At 24.1% G+C, this 19,658-nt stretch overlaps 1 protein-coding gene across 1 annotated transcript; it reads left to right on the top strand.

Annotated features, from left to right (window-relative positions):
- The first annotated feature begins 194 nt into the window (after positions 1–194).
- LOC129615455 (uncharacterized) lies at positions 195–914 on the top strand. The gene is made up of 2 exons (XM_055530676.1): positions 195–301; positions 368–914. The coding sequence occupies exons 1-2, from the start codon at positions 230–232 to the stop codon at positions 686–688; spliced, it is 393 nt and encodes a 130-aa protein (XP_055386651.1). The 5' UTR covers positions 195–229; the 3' UTR covers positions 689–914.
- Positions 915–19,658: the final 18,744 nt, after the last annotated feature.

Below are 19,658 nucleotides of genomic sequence, written 5' to 3'. Positions count from 1 at the left end.
AGTAATAATTTTATTTTTAATAGGCTGATATAGCAGAATGTAGTAATAGTGTTTCCGAGTACACAAAAATTAATTTATATTTTATGGATTTAATGCGTGATTTGAAATTGCACAATTATTTTAAGACTTAAGTAATTAAAAAATTTTTATTTAATTTTACTGTGTAATTGAAGAGAAACCCACTTATATAAAAAGACAAAATATATCAGTAAAAGTTATCAGTTTGAAAATGAAATTTTTAATAATAACTATATTACTAGCACTTAGTGCAACCAGAATCGAAAGTGCTCCTGAACCTAAAGTAATTTTTATATATTTACAATTGTAGTCCCATTATTTTAATTAAAAAATCTACATTATCGTTTAGCCTGTGGGTGAACTTTTAAATTCTATAATTCCGGGCCTTGGTAATACTGTATCCGGCTTATTAGATGGAATTTTAGGAGGAAAATCACTGGGGATAACGAATTTAGTTGGAGACGTGGTTTGTCGAAAGAAGCTTTGCGACGTTTTGAAAGAACTTGAAAAAGGTGTGATTGAAAAGGCTAATGATATAATACAAAACACTGATATCGATCCAGATAACGAAGATGCAGGCGATATTTTGAGTTTAATAAAAGAAGCCTCAGGAATTCTCACAGATGGATTTGGACAAACAACAAAATCACTTTGTTCTAAACAAGGATAAAATAATAATGTCACCAAATAAAATTTTATTGTAAGATCGATCCTACTTAAATGATCCCAATTGTAAACATTTAACTAAATACATATTACTTATTAACCCTTTTAACATATGTGTATAATATAAAAGTGTGTAATAGGTAGAGCTTATATTATATATATATAATTGTAATTCCTTTCCATTTCCCTTTTTTTGTTTTTCATTACAATTCTAATAAAGCACATTATAGCAAAAAATTTGCATAGTTCTTTTCTTATATTATCTAAAATTAAATTTAGCATGAAAATCAAATGGAGACTAATAATATTAAATCAAGCTTGGCTTTTATGAATGATTATTGTGATTATCTTAAATTTTTGAAGCAAACAAATTGCATTGAATTGCATAACCGTCTCAGTAGACCACTTTAATAGAATGAGAAACACTTTCAAAGGTTAAACACTTAGTTAAATCTATAAACTTTAATTAAAACAGAAATGAAAAATTAAAAATTTGTATTTCAAATCAACTATGACACTTTTGCCCAGAAATATTAGAAAATATACTCGTAATTAAACATTTTCCTTAAAATTTTTTATTTCAATACTGGTTACACTTTCAACCATATCTAGGAAATAAATTTCTACTCTGGAAGTTACGTTAGATATTGTCTACTGAATACGACATAACTTTTGAATCAAGAAAACCACCTTTGAAATTTAGAAACAATTTATTTCAAAACTGAGTGACTGGATTTAATAAATTTTTGTCAGTAGGTCTTTAAATGTCTGCTTAAAACTTGTTCTCAAATCTCAACGGCATCGAAGATGCAAGGATTTTATCGAATTTCATATGTAATGTTCTATGTTATAAGTTAAAATCTGTGTATCTCGGAAACCGTTGAGATTTGAAAACAAGTTTCAAACAAAATTTTTACCCATTTTTGATGTTCTAAACAGTGATAAATAATATTGTACTCACCCTGTGTACATATTGCGCTCTTCGATGACAAATTAATATATAAAGTTTTGGATCTTTATAAAAAAAATACGTTGAATATTGTAAATCAGCGATAGGGTGCCGTCCAGAAGCATAAAAACATATTTTATACAAATCCTTAAATGTTTAAATAAATATTGTATATATACTCGTACAAATGCATCGGTACAGTACAAAAGTAATCTTAAACATGATTATATAAAACATATCCTGATTATGATAACATATCCTGGTTCCTTAAAGAACAAAACACAATACAAAATGAAAAATAATAAAATATATAAATAAATAAAAAAAAACTAACAAATTTCGTACGTGCCTTGAGTTTGAAATTGTATTCGTGTGTACGTTCCTTTCGTACTTTTATTATGTATATATACCCACATTTATACACAAAAACCTTGAGCATTAAAATATTTCGATCTTTTCGCAAATTTTTCTTTTTCTTTGTTTCTCTTTTTATTTTAAAATAAGTTCGACAAGCAAAAAAAAACAAAATAATAAATAATATTTTTGCATTACTTTTAAGGTGTTCAAATTCAACAAGGATAATAAGAATTACTATTTTTTTAATAATGTAAATAAGTTTTTTTCATACTTTAACAATATTGGGAGACAAAAAATAAAAAAAAAATTAAAAAAAAAACTGAAAATCATTTGAATTGAAATGACGGCGTTTTTATCCTCACATTCTTAATTCTTTCCTCGTCCAGTATTCAAGTATCGTTAATAATAATATTTAATTGAAACAAATGTACAATATGACACTATACAGAACGGTCTGGTTCTGGTGTAAGCGTACTTGGGGTAAGATTCCTTGGAGTTTTTTAAAGGCTGAACTCGTCTAGGGGAACAAATGTGAAAATTGGGTCGAAAAAATTCTGTGTTAAAAAAAGCCAGTCTAGCTTTGAAGCTGTTTAAGCTGCAATAATTTGGACATTGTTCCTCAATTGATAAATCTATACACATAACGACATGCCGATGATTAGTATCAAACTTATCGTTTTTAAGTTGTAGTCATTGAAAATTTTTCAAGGAACATTGATTATCTCAAAAGACTCAAACATTTACTTGTATTTTTCTTTTTAATATAGTCGTGTTTCTTACAGCCATTAAAAAAATGATTTCCATAAATTATCACCTTACTGACAATTAATTTTTTTTAATCCTTCAGAATTACTCCTAGATGCAGAAGAGGTAAATTATCATTTTACACAATACATGAGTACATATAGCTTTACATGAAGCTTTAATGTATTACTTACTAAGCGTCCCCCTTATGATTTGCTGATAAACAGTATTACCTGTAATATCTGATACATATGTGTTTTGTAAGAGCTGTATTTGACTGCTCTAGAAAGTCCTTTTTAAATTATCCATGATCTACTTTCTAGAAAAATTGATTTTATTCCTATAATATCTCTGAATATATCAAACGATCCAACGATTCCATTTAATTTTGTTCAGTACCAATTCCCTGTCAGTCTAGCATACATTTTAACCATAAAGAAATGTCAAAGACAAAATTTTGATAAAATAGGTCTCTATCTTCCGCAGTCATTCTTTTTGCATAGACAATTCGCCAATACGGAATGTTCTAGAGCAATAGATTCCAATTCTTTTAAAATTCAAGTAAAACATACGATTCATCAGATAAAAACCCCTTGACGGAAAAATTCTAACAAATAATGCTTTTTTTTAAATGGAAATTTTTCGTTCCTAATGTGGTTAACTTACTAATGTGGTATATGAAAATAAATAAATTTGTTGTTAAATATCGCTGACTAATTAAATTAATCAAATTAAATTTTAATCACATTTTTTAACACAAGTTTCGTTTTAAATTTTTTTAAATCGAAGACATTTTTAATTAAAATAAGAAAAAAAGATATTTCAATGTTATTCAAGTCAATCTGACATATAGATATACCATAATATGTATGATGAATATTTATTTTCTAAACTTATCTTAAAATTTATTGAAAATGGATGCTTCACATTCTTATTTTTCTTTCAGACATTCTTAAAGTTTAAAGGAGTCAAATGCACTTCTTTAAAAGTTCATATAGGAAAAACTATCAGAAAACAACAGCGATCCCTAATTAAAATAATAACATTGTAGACGATATTTTTTGGTATACCAATTACCAATTTGAAAATAAGAATAAATGTGACAAAAGAATCGAAAAAATTATTAAAGAATATCATGTGTATTCGTGCATATATTTTATTAAAGAATATTATTTCCGTTCTCTTCTCTTTTGGAGTATGATACTTTTATCTTAATAAATTGATATTATGTCTTCCATGGTGGTAATTTTATCTAGTCAAAAATTAAATCCTTTTAAATGATTCTTAAGTACTCAAATTACATTATACGAGTAGGATTTTTAATTTACTATGTTTTTTTTTCCTTTAACTTAAATTTTAATTTTTATTTTATAAAACATAAATTTTTCTAATAATTTTGTTACCATATATTAAAATTTAATACAATATAAAAAGTTTTACACAATAGAAACTTATAACAAGAAAACAAAAGTTTCAATTTTCAGATTTCCTTTTTTTGTGAAATTTCTCACTTTAAAATACTATAGAAATTCAAATCTTTAAAGGATTTTCAACACATATTATATTCAATGCATAAAAAAACTATTTGATTTAGAAATCCTTTCATTCTAAATAAAATAAATTGTTATATTTAATCCACCTTTAATTAATCATCATGTTTTCTTATTTCATATAATGTATGTATTATAAAACAAAAACAATGATCCTTAACTTAGATCCTTTGATATGTAGTGGTACAAAATATTCGAGTATATAAATTCAGAGTGATTCAGTAATCAGTGACACAGCATATACCATTATTTAGGGTATCAAAAATGAGTAAAATTTTTATTCAGAATTAGGTGTCAAATATCAAAGGTTTCCGAGGAATAGGGATTTATTAAAACTTTCAGGAAATCTCTACTTGCCGAATTTTTTTGCTTATAACTTCTCTTGCGAAAAACATAGAGGCTTCGAATAACCAGTTTTTTGTAAAGGGCTCAATGATGGTATATATTATGTCACTGATTATTGAATCACCGTGTATATTTATATACAAAAAGAATTCTTAAATAGTAAATCTAATATTATTTTTCAAAAAATAAAGAAAAAAAAACGAACCAAAGTCTAAAAAATAAATCTTGTAACAAAACCACATCACAAACAAGTAAAAACAATCTGCTGTATAGCAACATATTTGTATATATACATAGATTGATAGATATTTAGTGTCTATATGTAATAAAATGGAAACAATAACATTTTTAAGTTCTTATCACGCATAATAGTCACATTTTATCCTTATTTCTCTCATTTTTTAAGAAAAAAAAAAAAGAGAGAAAAATTTCTTCTTGTCTTTTATTATTTTTTTTTTACTAGGAAAAACTATTTTTCTTTTTGAAAATTTTCTGCCTTTTTTTTTTTTTGATTAAAACGAATAAATCCTTACAATTAGTGTTAAAGAATCCAATTTTTTTTTTGTTTTTTGATTCATTTATTTTTTATTCTGAAATTTTCTCTTTTTGTTTTTTTTTAGAATTTGAAAAGTCCTCCTTTTTAGGCACACCGAATCTATATACATATGTATATAAAAATATTTGTATTAAAAGCAATTTACAGAAAAACTTTTATGGTATACCTACATATAACCATATTGTTTACACCAATCTGAAGGGTAAAATTACCAAAATTAATAAACGTATATACATATTTATGTATGTATATGTACTCGTATACGAATATAAATATTTGTATGAATAGAAAATAAAGAAAATCAAAATTAAAAGACAAAAAAATATGAAGATATTTTGGAGTTTCTTAGAAAAGAAGTAAATCGAAAATATACACAAGAATAAAGAAAAAAGAAAGGAAAATAGTCATTTATTTAATAAAATAAGAAAAAAAAACAACAACAACAATAAAAAGAAAACGAAAAATTTCAATGCTCATAAATCTTAATAACCATTAAATGTAAGGACTAAAGTAAAAATAGGAAAATTTTGAACAAAATAAAATAACTCTTTAACATTAAAGGGACAAATAAGTGGTGGTGGTGGTGGTGGTGAAAACCAAAAAAGAAAACCAGAAAAGTTTCTTCTAAAAGTTTTTATAAACATTTTTTTTTTCCTGTTAAATGCCTAAAATTAAAAAAGTTGTCAACATTTTAAGAATATTATGATATAAACTGTTGGTTAATTTTATTTTTATACTATGAAAATCTAATTTTATTAATGAGAGTCGCCTATTTATTAGGACAAATAAATTTATCACAATTTTCATGCTAAGTTTATAACATTATCATTTTTCTTTTGTGTTTTTTAAATGTGTTGAAAGACAATTTTATTAATATTACTGCATGATTCATTATAGAAAAATTATTACAGTTAATAATAAAATTTATGATTTTAATAGGACAATAGACGAAAGCTACAAGAATGCCTTAAAGCACGAAATGTTTTAAGAAATAATGAAATTTTTTAGAAATCGCCAATCACAATAACCAATTTATATAAGTTGTTCACAGTTTGTCTTATTAAAAAATTACCAAAATTTTCAATTGGTTTTCATACTCCTATCTTCAGACTTATACAGTTGCTTAGTTGCTTAAAGTATTGTTGTGTTATTTTTCTCCATTACCATATCTCTTCATTGAAAATACCTTAAAATTGTGAATTTAAACGAAAAATTTTTAATTTTATTTCCATAATAGCTTTTTTTTATAATTTTTATTTTTATTTTTAGGTTGATTGTTAAGTTGTTTCTATTTTTAATGACTTTAATTTGTACAGTTGATGATTTTATTATTCATTCATTTAGGAGAATTTTATATTTTTATCATTCAACTTCTTTGTTAATATTTGAGCGAATAAATACTTAAATATATATACATATGTGTGCATAAGTTGATTCAAAGAAATATGCCATTGTGCTACTGTTCAATTAACTATCTTATAGGGAAACAAAATATTAATGAAACTTTTTTGAAACCTAGGGTCAAATCGGAGTTGTTGCCTAAATATTATAGTGACTTTAAAAAAATTTCAAGTTCAAAATTCTATAGTTCTGACATTTTATACTTACAACTTCCGTTATCCAAGAAACAATGCTTCCTTAAAAGAGTTTTTGAAAGTGGTAAAACTGTTAAAGGCTTCAAGATTGACGTATTGTTCGATTTTTATTTATGTTGCAAATTCTTAAAATATTTGTTTTGTAAAATATTTGCTTTGTTGTTTCTTTTATTCTTTTTAGTCTATTCTTCACCCTTTGCCCCACATTAAATTTTTACAAACTTTAAAACTGGTTTTCGATCAAAGTTATTCATATTTCGAAAGCTTAAATTTAAGTCAAAAAAACGAGTAATTATTTTCTGTACCATTTAAGACACATAGCAAAACAAGGCCACCGGAATTTTTAAATTTGTATTAAAAAGTAAAAAAAAACGAATTATTGTTCCCTATTCTTGTAATATTAAGTTTCCAAATAAAAGTAGTAATTTCATGAGCGCTTCCGTACTTGACCTCATCTTTTTTTGAATCATCGTGTATAATACACATTTACACAAAAAGGTAAACGAAATAGTTCTATATACTTTATAGGTACCTACATTAAAAACCAGTTTCTCGCCAACACTTTAAAGTGACAAAAGGATTTTTATGAAAATTAAAAGAAATTATGTTTATTATTCAAATAGATGGAAAGCGTTATACATAAATATATTATACACCTAAAATATAATTATATAGAAATTGAAATATACATAATATTTGTACGTTTGTGTAACTTGCTTTTTAAAAATGCTTTGCATATACATAGTCTTCTGAGACGGAAACTTTTATACGTGAGTATTTTGTTTTAAATAAAATTAGGACAATTGTTTTTTATTTAAGATTTGTGTTTTATTTTAACCCGTGACTGTTTTTTTTTGGAACCAAAATTTAATTAAGAAGAAATAAGTTTAATAATTTAAAAATAATTTTATGTTTATGTATTTTAAAGTATTTAAAACAATGAAACAAATTAACTTTATAATTTTAAATTATCAGGTTTCAATAGATTGGATTGAAATGACTAATTGAATACAGTAACTTCAGCTATATGTTATATTTAGAGTTTCTGTAGTTAGCAGCAAACCTACACGCGGAAATAGTTAAAACAGTATAAAATACCAATAAATAGGTTTGAACCAGATAAAGAATAAAGAAGAGAACAGGATTAGAAAAAAAAGTTTAAACTAAATATCATGATAATAATCAAATGAGGATAAATTTTACAGTAAATCTACAGTATTTCAAAATTTTGTAAAACATTTCGAATTTAATTTCACAAAATCTTTAAAATCTTTTAATTTATTTATAATTTTGTTTCTCAGGTCTCAGTTATAGTCTAACTAAAATTATCCAATTGTTCTACAAATATAGTGAAGGAACGTGTTATACAACTTGAATTCTTTTTATTTTGTTACTTATAGACAATACTTATAGCTTTTTCATTTAAAATTAAATTAAGTAATTAACTTAGAAAATCATCAAAGACAATTAAAGGAAAAAATTATTTATAGAGCTAAAACGTGAGGTGTTTTTCACAAACAATATTCTCAATTCCAATTTTATTTTTTATCAAAAATAGCTTCACAAAAAATTATGAAATTTATGCCTTTGGTTTTTCAAGATTTAGAAGCAAGTAAAAAATCTTGTTAACAAAATAATGCTACATTGTTTCGTCTCTAAAAAATAATAACTGAGAGAATTGCAGCCTAATCGTGTACTCACTTTTTATTCACTTTCAAACCAGAATTTTTCGTTTTTCTAATAGACATTTCATTTTTTCCAATAAGATTGCTCATTTCAATTATCAATTGGCATTTCATTTATCGACTGAACGTCTCATTTTCAAAAACAAAGTGAATAAATTTTGTATATATTTTGGAAAAAAATTAGAATACAATAAGGAATAATTCTTACGCGAAAATTACATTATACAAATACAAAATAGTAACTCACCTTCTTCTCAATTGATGAGTAAAATACTCGTATCGAGATCAGGCTTTTAATTAACATAAATTTAGACTGCGTTCCTTATATTAATTTTAGAACAATAATTCACATTTTTGCCAGATACGAGACTTAAGATAGTTTGAAATTTGACTGCTTCTTGAGGTGAAATGTTGAATGAAAACTAATTTTTGATCACACTATCATAATTTGAATGTCTTGCTGTATTAATCCCATTATAAAAGTTTATATAATTGAATATTAAATTTCAATTATGTTAATTGATTCAAGTTCAAGTTTTAAGTATCTACATATATGTACGAATTTTTTAATATTTTATCTAAGCATTTTTTTTGTTTATTCTAATAATATAAAGAAACTTACAGTTGTTTTGAGTACAAATCAATTCCAATATTAGAAAAATATTTGTAGGAACGTGAAATTTAGTTTTAACTAATTATTTTTAAAAGTTAATCAAATTAATTTACACTTTTACCTAAACATATAAATAAAAGTATTTCGTTATTGTTTGTAAAAGAACACTTTATAAACATATTGTAAAACCATAAGTAAAAGGTGCGCAAATTAATGAAATATCGCAAAAATTCAATATCACACGTGAGTGATTTTTTGCACACAATTAGAAAGTAAAATTTATCGTTCCTTTTAAATTTTTTGTTTTTTTTTTTTTTTGTTTTTTTTTAGAAAATCGTAATTGACCTTCTTTTCTTGCATATATTCTATTTCTTTTCAATAAATTGTTTAATCGATGAAAATATAGAAAAACTAAGTAAAAATTTTTTTTAATCATATTGACTTTTCTTTCCATTCAAATGACTTGCACAAACTGTGTAATTTCACTTCAATGAAAACTTTTTTTTCTTTTTCATAACTCCCATGTTAATTGCCATTCGTTCTAATTCACATAGTAAAAAAAAATAAATCTATACAAACACGTCAAAAATTATTATGTACGTATGCCTTTCTCTTAATACAAAAATTAAAATATCGCACTTCAAATTATTGAATTGGATTATCTATATGCGCTAAAAGTGTATAAGAGTTCATTGAATAAAAATAGATATCGAATTCTAAAAAAAATTAGCAGTCTTACGTAGTATAAGAAGAACTGTATAAATCAAATTTCAAATTTAACCTACTTTTATAGCATTTTAAAAAAAATGTTTGTGACAAACATAAAAATAAATAAATTGTATTGAAAAAATAAAGTCTCTAATTACAAAGTTAAAAAATAAAACAAATTTATGAAAGTACAAACAACAATGTGTTGATGTAGTTTTTCAATCTAGGATAAAATATACTATGGTTAATACACGTATCATATATTGCATATGAGTGCCTTTGTGTCATTATCTGATAAATAAGAATATTTAATTATAACATAAATGTTATAATTTATGTGGTTTATTTTATATAGCACTCCAATATTTCAAATTTATACTTTGCAGTATAATTATAAATTGTTTGCTAGAAATAATTGGTATGATTCTTAAGAAATTTAATATAAATATTAACCTTATCCTTATCCTATCCTTAACTCCTTCTCGTGAAGACCCACCGGATCTTTTGTGATTTTCATCCCCATCTACATTAGCCCTGATAAACTGCAGAATAGCAGCCACATCAAGATGCGAGATTCTCCACGGGGCCACACAGCCTCTCCGAGGCATTCCAGTTGTAACTGCTCACACACAGCTCTATGGCATATGATTCAGTTCAAATATTGATAGACGGTGGCCTATGGCCCTTGAGATGCTCACGCCCTTGCCCTGCACATCCAGTGGTTTTGGATCCATCCGTATAGAAGACATCTTCGTCACAGATCCGTTTCCATGTCGTGTGTGTCGTTAATTTCCCCAATAATGTTTAAGTAACTTTTATATCTTCCCCTTTAAGGTGAATATAAAACGGAGCCATGCCCAAGATAGCCTTGGGGGCAAGGCTTTTGCCACCATATGATAGAAGAGTACGTTACAATTAGTCGAACAAAGGTACTGTGGGCCCAATGGACTATTTAGGTTTGCAAATACTTATTATAAAAACATTTTGAATGAAAGGGATACAAATGGTTTAAAATCTAGGAAATGTTTAACATTATCAATTCCGGAAATTTAGTGGAAATCCAGGAAATTCCGTTATTAAAATTAAAATACACGTAACAGCCTTTTATATTAAAATAAATTATTATTTGTTTTCTTAAATCAGTTTAACATAATTGAACACTCTCTATATGTATAAACATATACAGGGTGATTCAGAAAGTTATACAACCACATATACCATTGGTTAGAAGATCGAAAATGGGTAAAACTTTTGTTCTGGACTAGGTGCCAAATCTCTAGGGTGTCTGAGTTCCAGGGATTTTAACGAATTTTCACGAAATTTCTACTTATCCAAGTTTTTATTCATTATAACTTTAGTGCGGAAAAATATAGGAACTTCATACAAACAATTTCTGAAATGCCTAATGAAGGGCTTAAAATAGACATGCTGCTTGATTCTGTATTTTATCTACCTTCGGAATACTAAGCATTCAAACTTTAGGGAAAATCAAATTTTTCCCTTGTTTTATTTTTTTAGTTTGTTCTAACTAGATAATTTCGTAAGAAATTTTTTAAAACCTTGAAATTTTTTTTATAGATTATAAATAACTTTAATTTAAGTCCACAAACATTTAAAAAATTTTAATGTTACAGAAGATATAGTACAAAAACCACAAATATTGTGAGCCACAAATTCAATTAAAATCAAACCAGATGTTGATAAAGCTAAAATTAAATTTAATTTAATATTCCTTTACCAAAAAATTTGAGAAAATGCGAATTCCTTATCCAATAATTTTACAAATTTCTCAAAACGAACTTCAAATTCTCCTATGAAATTCACCTAGATCGGCAAAAATTTATGTTTTTCTTCTTTCAAATCTATTTGTATTCAATCACATGTTTTAAATTAATTGCTTTACTGGAAAACCTCTTTAGTTGCATCAACCGCACACCAATTTAAGTTTTTGTAGAAATTTGTTTAAATTTTTTAATCCCATTAAATTATTTATTAATTATTTATCATCTTCATAATGTATAAACCACAAACTCCATTTTCAAAAAAATTAAATTCTCCTATTAAAAAAAATTTTTTTCTATTAAAATAAATATCAAAATTTATATGGCAGATCTTTAAAAATTCGCTCCAGCTGGTTAATTTTAATAACTTCAGATGCCAAATAGTATCTAGATTTCGAAAATATTTTTTTCAATTTTTTAAATTGCACCCAATTTGAGAAAAATGCATTTAAAAATTTCAAACCTTATAGGTACCATTTCTTATAAAAATTGGCAAAAATTAAAAACCTATAAATTTCTTTACCAAGAAAAGTTTCGAAAAAAAATTTTTGATTACTAGATTTTTTTTTGTTTTTCCTATTATAAAATTCCAGTTTTTTTTTTTAAAAATTTCAAATTTTTCAAATTAAATTTTTGTTTTTCAATTAAAAAGTTTGTATAAAATTTCGTTTCAATTTTGTTATTATTTGTTACATTTCAATAAAAACATTAAAATTCTGATTTTTTGTCAAAATAACGGATCTTAAAAATATCAACTGTTTTCTCGAGTGACCCTTGTCATCAAAAATTAATGATCATTGATAATTACAGAGACATAGAAATCGTTTTTGTGCTACACCTTTTGTACCATAAAAATTTTTTTCATGTTTGAGGACTTAAATTAAAGCTTGAGCAACTGGGTTCCAAAAGGTTCAAAATTTTTAAGGTTCCAAAAAATTTCTTACGAAATTGTCCAGCTAGAAAAAACTGAAAAAATGAAACAAGAGAAAAATTTGATTGTCCCTAAAGTTCAAATGCTTGGTATCCCGAAGGAACATAAAATACCAGAATCAAGCAGCATGTCTATTTTAAGTATTTTCTTAGAGCTTTCTAAAACTGTTTGTTTGAAATTCCAACTTTTTCAGAATGGAAGTTATAATCAAAAACACTTGGATAAGTAAAAATTTCGTAAAAATTCGTTAAAATCTCTGGAATTCAGAAACCCTTGAGATTTCGCATCCAGTCCGGTACAAAAGTTTTACCCATTTTCGATCTTCTAACCAATGGTATAATATTGTTGTATAACTTTCTGAATCACCCTGTATACATTTATTATGTACGTTATATGACATCAAAAATTTATAAAAATAAAAGAATTAATTATCTTGTTAAAAAATTAACAGAAACCAATGCTTTCATTATAGCTCATTATTAATTTCAAATATACTAACATTAAAATTTGAAATTTAAATTTTTTTTTTTAATTCAATCTTTAGAAATTTTGCATTGCATTAAGAATCAGAAAATTTTTAACAAATCTTTTCAGTATAATCATAAACAAATATTTTACTTCCAATAAACGTTCTAAAGCCAACAGTGTATAAGTACATTAAAAGCGAAAAAAAAAAAAATTCACTCATTTTTAATTCTCTTCCTATGTCATAACATTATTGTTGTTGCATTTCACCTGCTTCATTTCAATTCAACTCAAAAGAAATGAAAGAGAAATAAAAACAATATTGCTCTTTTTCTTATTACTATTTTGTTTACAAACTGGTACAAAATGCATTTTGATTTTATACAGAACATCGGCTTCATATACATAAAAAAAATTAAAAAAAAAAATAAAAAATAAAAATAAAAACTTGCTTACCTTTGCCTTGATGCTGTTTGTTTATAACATTTAAATTTATTCTCTTCTTTTTATTATTTTTAGCAACATGTTGACGACTGTGATCTTTATCAGTAATCGAATCACTATCAAGTTTACTGTTGAAATGTTGAGAGAAATTATTTTTTAATTCATTATAAAAATACGGTTGTGGTGTAAATGTTGCTATTATTGGCTTAATTGTTACATCTGATTTCAATTCATTTGAATTTAAAATTTTAATTTTATCCAATGATATTGATTTATTACTAATAAAATGTTTTTTATTTAAATTTCTTCTTCTTTTTTCATATTTATTATTATTTTTTGTTAATGTTAATTGAACTTGTTGTTGATTATTTGTATTTGATTGATGATTTTTACCCCAAATATCAATTGTTTCCATTGGTGGCCATGATTTCTTTTCAAGTGTTTTTAATTCTTTCGGTAAACATTTTAATATTTCAAATTTAAAATTAATTATAAATAATAATATAAATATTTTATTAAATGTTCTATAAATCATTATAATTATTGTTTTTTTATATTTTGTTATTGTTGAATGAATTATAATATATAAGTTATAATAAATGTATAATATAACTCCAAGATGTTAATAAACTTTATGTTATGTGATAATTTATACAAAAATGACCATAATTTTTAAAAGCAAAAAAAAATGTACAAAAAATTTTTGTTGAATGAAAAAGTGAAATAACTATAAAAACAACTCTCACTGGCCTAAATCCATTATAATTTTTATAAACAAACGTACATATTAATATTTATCTGTATAGATTTATGTATAATATTATAATATAGGTACCTACTTATGGTATTTAACTGCTGCATTTACTTTTTACATTTCAAATTTTTCGAATAACTTCTTGTTATTTTAATAAATTTTTTCATACATTAAAATTTCTTTAAATTTAAATATAACAAAAATATTCTACCACACACATATTGCAAAATTGTATAAAAAACACAATATTATTTTTGAACTATTGAAATTTCAATTCTAAAAATACAATCAATCTGATTTTCTTCACTCTTATATTAATTCACATAAATGGCGATTTTTGCTTACGCTTGTTAACTGTTAACGGTGTAAATAACAACTGATCATCTTATATTTTTATCTTTTCTCTTTTAGCATATGAGTAAAATTGACTTAAAAAGAAAGGTAAGTAAATAATATTATAGTATGTATATAATAATATATTTAAGTATATCAAATATACATTAACATATATATAAATTTATACAAACTGTATATACATATTAAGACCAGATATTCAACAGAATTGTTTAAAACTGTTAATTATATTTTTTGATCAGTTAAAGCAATTTAAAAATAAAAATAAAAAATTGAAAGAGTGAATGAAAATTATAAGCTTACTGCAGATACAATTAAGTATTTCTTACTGAATTTGTTACAGCATAAGATACTTTCTATATTGTTGTTGTATTTATTCTATTTTATAGTTAAGACACCTGTTTGGTTGAATTTAGAATAAGTAAATAACAAATTTAATACAAGAAATAGGTTCGTACACTGAATTTGTTTCAATAGTAATCTTGTTAATTATACTGTAAAAAAAAATTTTCATGTAGATCCCAATAAATGAATTTCCAACTATACAAAATTATAACCTGTTCTAATAAAAAAATTTGGTGTAATATAATATTTATTACCAATTTATTATCAAAATGTATATGAGGTGTGAATATTCAATATGGTGGTAAAATTTAAAATGAATGATTAAATGGTAATTATTGACACTTTCTTTATTCTACAAAAACTAAGTATTTTTCGAATTAAATTTTTTTTTTTAATGTCCCAATTATCATCGTCATACTAATTTGTAAACATAACATTGAACTGCCCTATGTATTTTTTTTTCTTTTATTAAGAATTTCAGATAAATATTAGATTTAAATAGAAAGAAAATTAATCTGTAGAACTCTGAAAAGACTTAGCCCAAATTACATCATCTGATGCTTTTATGTATAGTTATATGTAACTTTACTTAATTCATTCAATTTTTTAATTCAACAATTAAATAATAGATTAATACACATTCTATAATAGAACTTACTCACAATTTCAAACATAATGTTAAATTTATAATAGCTTTGTTATTACTTGTTAGCCGTTTGGAACCTAAAGCATTTTAATGAAAATGAAAACGCTTACAAAATTAATTTCTTTATTGATTTTACCAATTAATTGTACAACAAACTGATGAATAATAGATTTTATTGAAATTAAGCACTTGCTAATATAGGATCTTCGACAAAGAACACAATATATGTACCTATAACTTAATGAAAAATAGTAATTTTGCGTTTTTATTCTATATTTAGTTTAATACAAATTTAGTTTTTTAGTTTAATAAAAATCTAGTTTAATTAATTTATGTAAGTAATAGTAGTTTTTTGGGTGTACGCTAAATATAACTAGGTATCCAAAATTATTCTTAGATAAAATTTTTTATTAAGGTATATTAATTATTTTTCTTAAATAAGGGAAAAGACAGATTATTTCACGAACCGAAGAGTCATCAAACAAATTTGTAAACATGTCACATGTTAAGAAAAATTTTAAATTTTTTCAGGAATATTTAATTTATGCCTGGAAATTATAGCTAATTTTCGTACAATTTGAAATCTTAAAGTCGCATGACAATAATATGTGCTGACGATTTTTAAAGATGTTATTGCAAATTTTCAAGCATTTTGTATGTAATATAGCAATTTCTGTAAAACGATTTTGTTCATTTGCCACACTAACCTTTCTGCACTAAAAGTAATCGTTTAAGCCAAAATCGAAGTTTCTAGTTCTTTCCGATCTAAAATAACAATGTTACCAAGACTTAGACAATTGTGCAATTTGATATATTTTAGTTTTTAAGGTCACATTTTAATCCATTAAAATTTTTTTTTAAATTCATTTTTTTCGAAAATTTTTTTTTATTTAAGAAATTTTACAAAAATTTTATGCAAAACTCAATCAAAGAAAAAATTTCAGCATATTTTTTTTTAACATTAAAATTATTTTAATATTTAAAATTTTTTTTTCTCTTCCTTAAAATTTTTTCTTACATTTTTATAAGGGATTTTTAAAATATATTTTGAGAATGAATTTTCAATTAATAAGAGAGGACATTTTGAACATTTAAATTCACAAAGGTACTCGTATCTAATAGCGGTTTACTTTCAATTTTAAATATTATATATAATAAAATTTTATACTTCAAGAAACTAGAGTTTAATATTTTCTACCAAAATAAATATCAAGATTTTTTGATGAATCAAATGAGTTGCAAGTTGCCTCGCATTTGAATAAATGAGGTCAATTCTCACATTTTCTGTTTTTGAAATACGAAAAAGTTTTTCAAGTGAGATGTAAGAGCATTGCATATAAATATAACAAGGAATTATATTTTGGTTATGTAAAAATATTGAAATGAAACCTGTTTTTTGCAAAAAGTCAAAATTTATGGCAACAAGTGTCCCTTAATTTGTATCGAATAAGATTTTCTTAAGATAAGATTAATACATCAGTAGCAATTTAAGCATAACAAAAAAAAATATTTAATATAAAATGAAAATATTTTCTTTATGCAAATGAATTTTTATACAAATGGTATAGCAATATGTACTATTGCTGGGGAAATTTTTCAAAGACTGAATTCGCAAAATTCTATTTTAATAAAAAAAAAGTTTCAAATAATTTATGTATGTATACTTACTATGAAAAAGAGCAATTTTAAGTTTCATTTCTTATTTAATGTAGAAAAAAAATAGAAAAAATATTTTTTTAAACTGCAAATGGTGATAGAGATAAAGTATGCAAAAAATTTTCTCTGACTACCATTAAAAACTTTTTTCCAAATAACTAAAAAACATAAGAAAACTACGAAGTTTGCAGAAATAATATTAAAATTGTTCCAAGCGAAATATTCATTAAATATGACATCCTTATAAATTTTTTTTTTTTTAAATTAAAGTAAAGAAGATTTCTTTCGTTTATTAATTTTCCTAGATTAAACAATCACACATTCACTAATATAAGAAAATTTGACAAAAAGTTTAATTAAATTTTTTTTTTTAATTGCTCCTCTAACAAACAAATGTGAATATTAACTCTTTAAAAAGAAAATATGTACTTGAAGGAAATAATTTTTTAAAGAGAGAAATTTTTCCAATATATAATAGGAAAATTCCAACATAATAGAGAAATTTTGTATGCGTGCGTATACATAGTATGTAAACAGTGCAACAAATTTTCATTTGAATTACTTACATTACTTTATTTACAAAAATTGAATTCAAAACAAAATAGTAAGCATGACTGGTAATTTTTTTTAATTTAATCAAATTAAACTATATCCAGAGCGTTTTTAACGACAATCCTATTTATCATATACCAACAGCAAATTGACCTATTATATATGAACGCAGAAAAGACTTATGAAAATTGGCTATTTTGCATATATTTTGAACTACAAAATTTTCTGTATTAATTTTTTTAGGGTTCTGTATTCAATATATCAAACCACGAATATCATTAAAACAAGACCATCTTTATTTCTATATACACTCTTCTTATATAATATAATTTTTAAATTTCTTAATATCAATGACTTTATTGTTTAACATTCTTATATTTTAATGAACTGAACAAACCTAGAATGCAAATCTCTATAGACAACTACTACTAAAGTTTCGAATTAAAATATGAAGTTCTTGAATAAAAAATTCTCTAAAAGAAATTTCCCCTATTCATCTTATTAAAATTTTATTCTTGTAATTTCTTATTAAATTTCTTAAATCAAAGTTATTAGATTTTATTTCTTGTAACTAAAGGTGGTTATTTTTAGTACATAAATTGATTATAACGTTGTGGTAAGATAAATTAAAAGCTTAACACATAAGTATAGATTTGAAGTAAAATTCCTTTACTATATAGAGAAAAGAGAAAATAAATTAAAGTATTAAAGAAAAAAAATTATTGTATAAGTAATTTAGTGCCAAAATCAATTAAATTATAAAAAGGAGCACCACATCCTTTGTTTCTTTTTTGTTTTTTTATTGTTGTTCTTAAGTTATGATTGTTTATGAAACAAAGTTTCAATAAAAAGATAATTTCGATATTGTGTTGTGTTATTACACAACGGCTTCATGACTTCATTGTTTATGCTAATATATATATATACTTACATTAATGTACATTCATACATAAATATTTTACTCATATATACATACACATATACTTAAATTGAGGTTTTTCTCAATTTCAGATAAAATTTGTATTCAAGAAAATTTTATAAGTTTTATTTATCTTATATTTTCGATTTTATTATACAATAATCTTAATCTGGGTTAATAACTTTCAGCACTTTATAAATCCTTTTAGGAAGGATAATTTTTATGATTCGCCGAAAAATTAATTCAATTTATTATGATTGAATAGCCATGGGATGGATGTAAAAAGGGTTCTTTATACATTTTTGTTTTTCTTTAAAGTTTTCCATAGCAATAAAAAAAAAAAAATATTTTTCGTTTCTTGTAAAATTTTTTGTTTAATTTATCCTGTGGGAAAAACTTTTGTTTCATCGATATTAAAATCAATTTTCTTTTTCAATTATTATTACACCTTCAAATGAATGATTTTACACACACACTCAATGTTATTATTTAAACAAATTGGTTGAATTTTCGTTGAATGTATAAAAATTAATGATTTTTCTAATACTAGACATCAATGACGAAGTTTTCTTACGATTCTTGAAACAGAAAGAAATGTTTAAAAATGTTGAAATGAAAAATTAAGAAATGCATGAAAAATTAAGAAATGTTTAAAAAAACCTCCTTGTGTGTTAAAGTTAGAAAACTGTGAATTTTAGACACACACAGTTTTAGGAATTATTTATTTACAATCGGATGTATGATGCTTTTCAAAGAGCTATTAAACTAATAGTAAATTTAACTGAGCCCTTACTATGTAATTCTATTTTCATGAAACGATTTTCGTATTCGGAAAAATTATAAGGTGTTACCAATTATTTTCTATAGTACTTATTGTCTTTCCATTTCTGCAGATACACAAGTCTTTTTAAGAAAATCGAATTACATAATAAGGCCCCTGGAAATTTATACATTATTTTAACATAAACTTTTGAATTATCAAATTTTTATTGGAATTATTAATTTTAGAGTAACAATATCACGAT

Source organism: Condylostylus longicornis, unplaced genomic scaffold, assembly GCF_029603195.1.
Source record: "Condylostylus longicornis isolate FDR11 unplaced genomic scaffold, ASM2960319v2 ptg000135l, whole genome shotgun sequence".
Lineage (NCBI taxonomy): Eukaryota > Metazoa > Arthropoda > Insecta > Diptera > Dolichopodidae > Condylostylus > Condylostylus longicornis.
The sequence above is the reverse complement of the archived record's forward strand: the minus strand, read 5'-3'. Positions and strand labels throughout refer to the sequence as shown.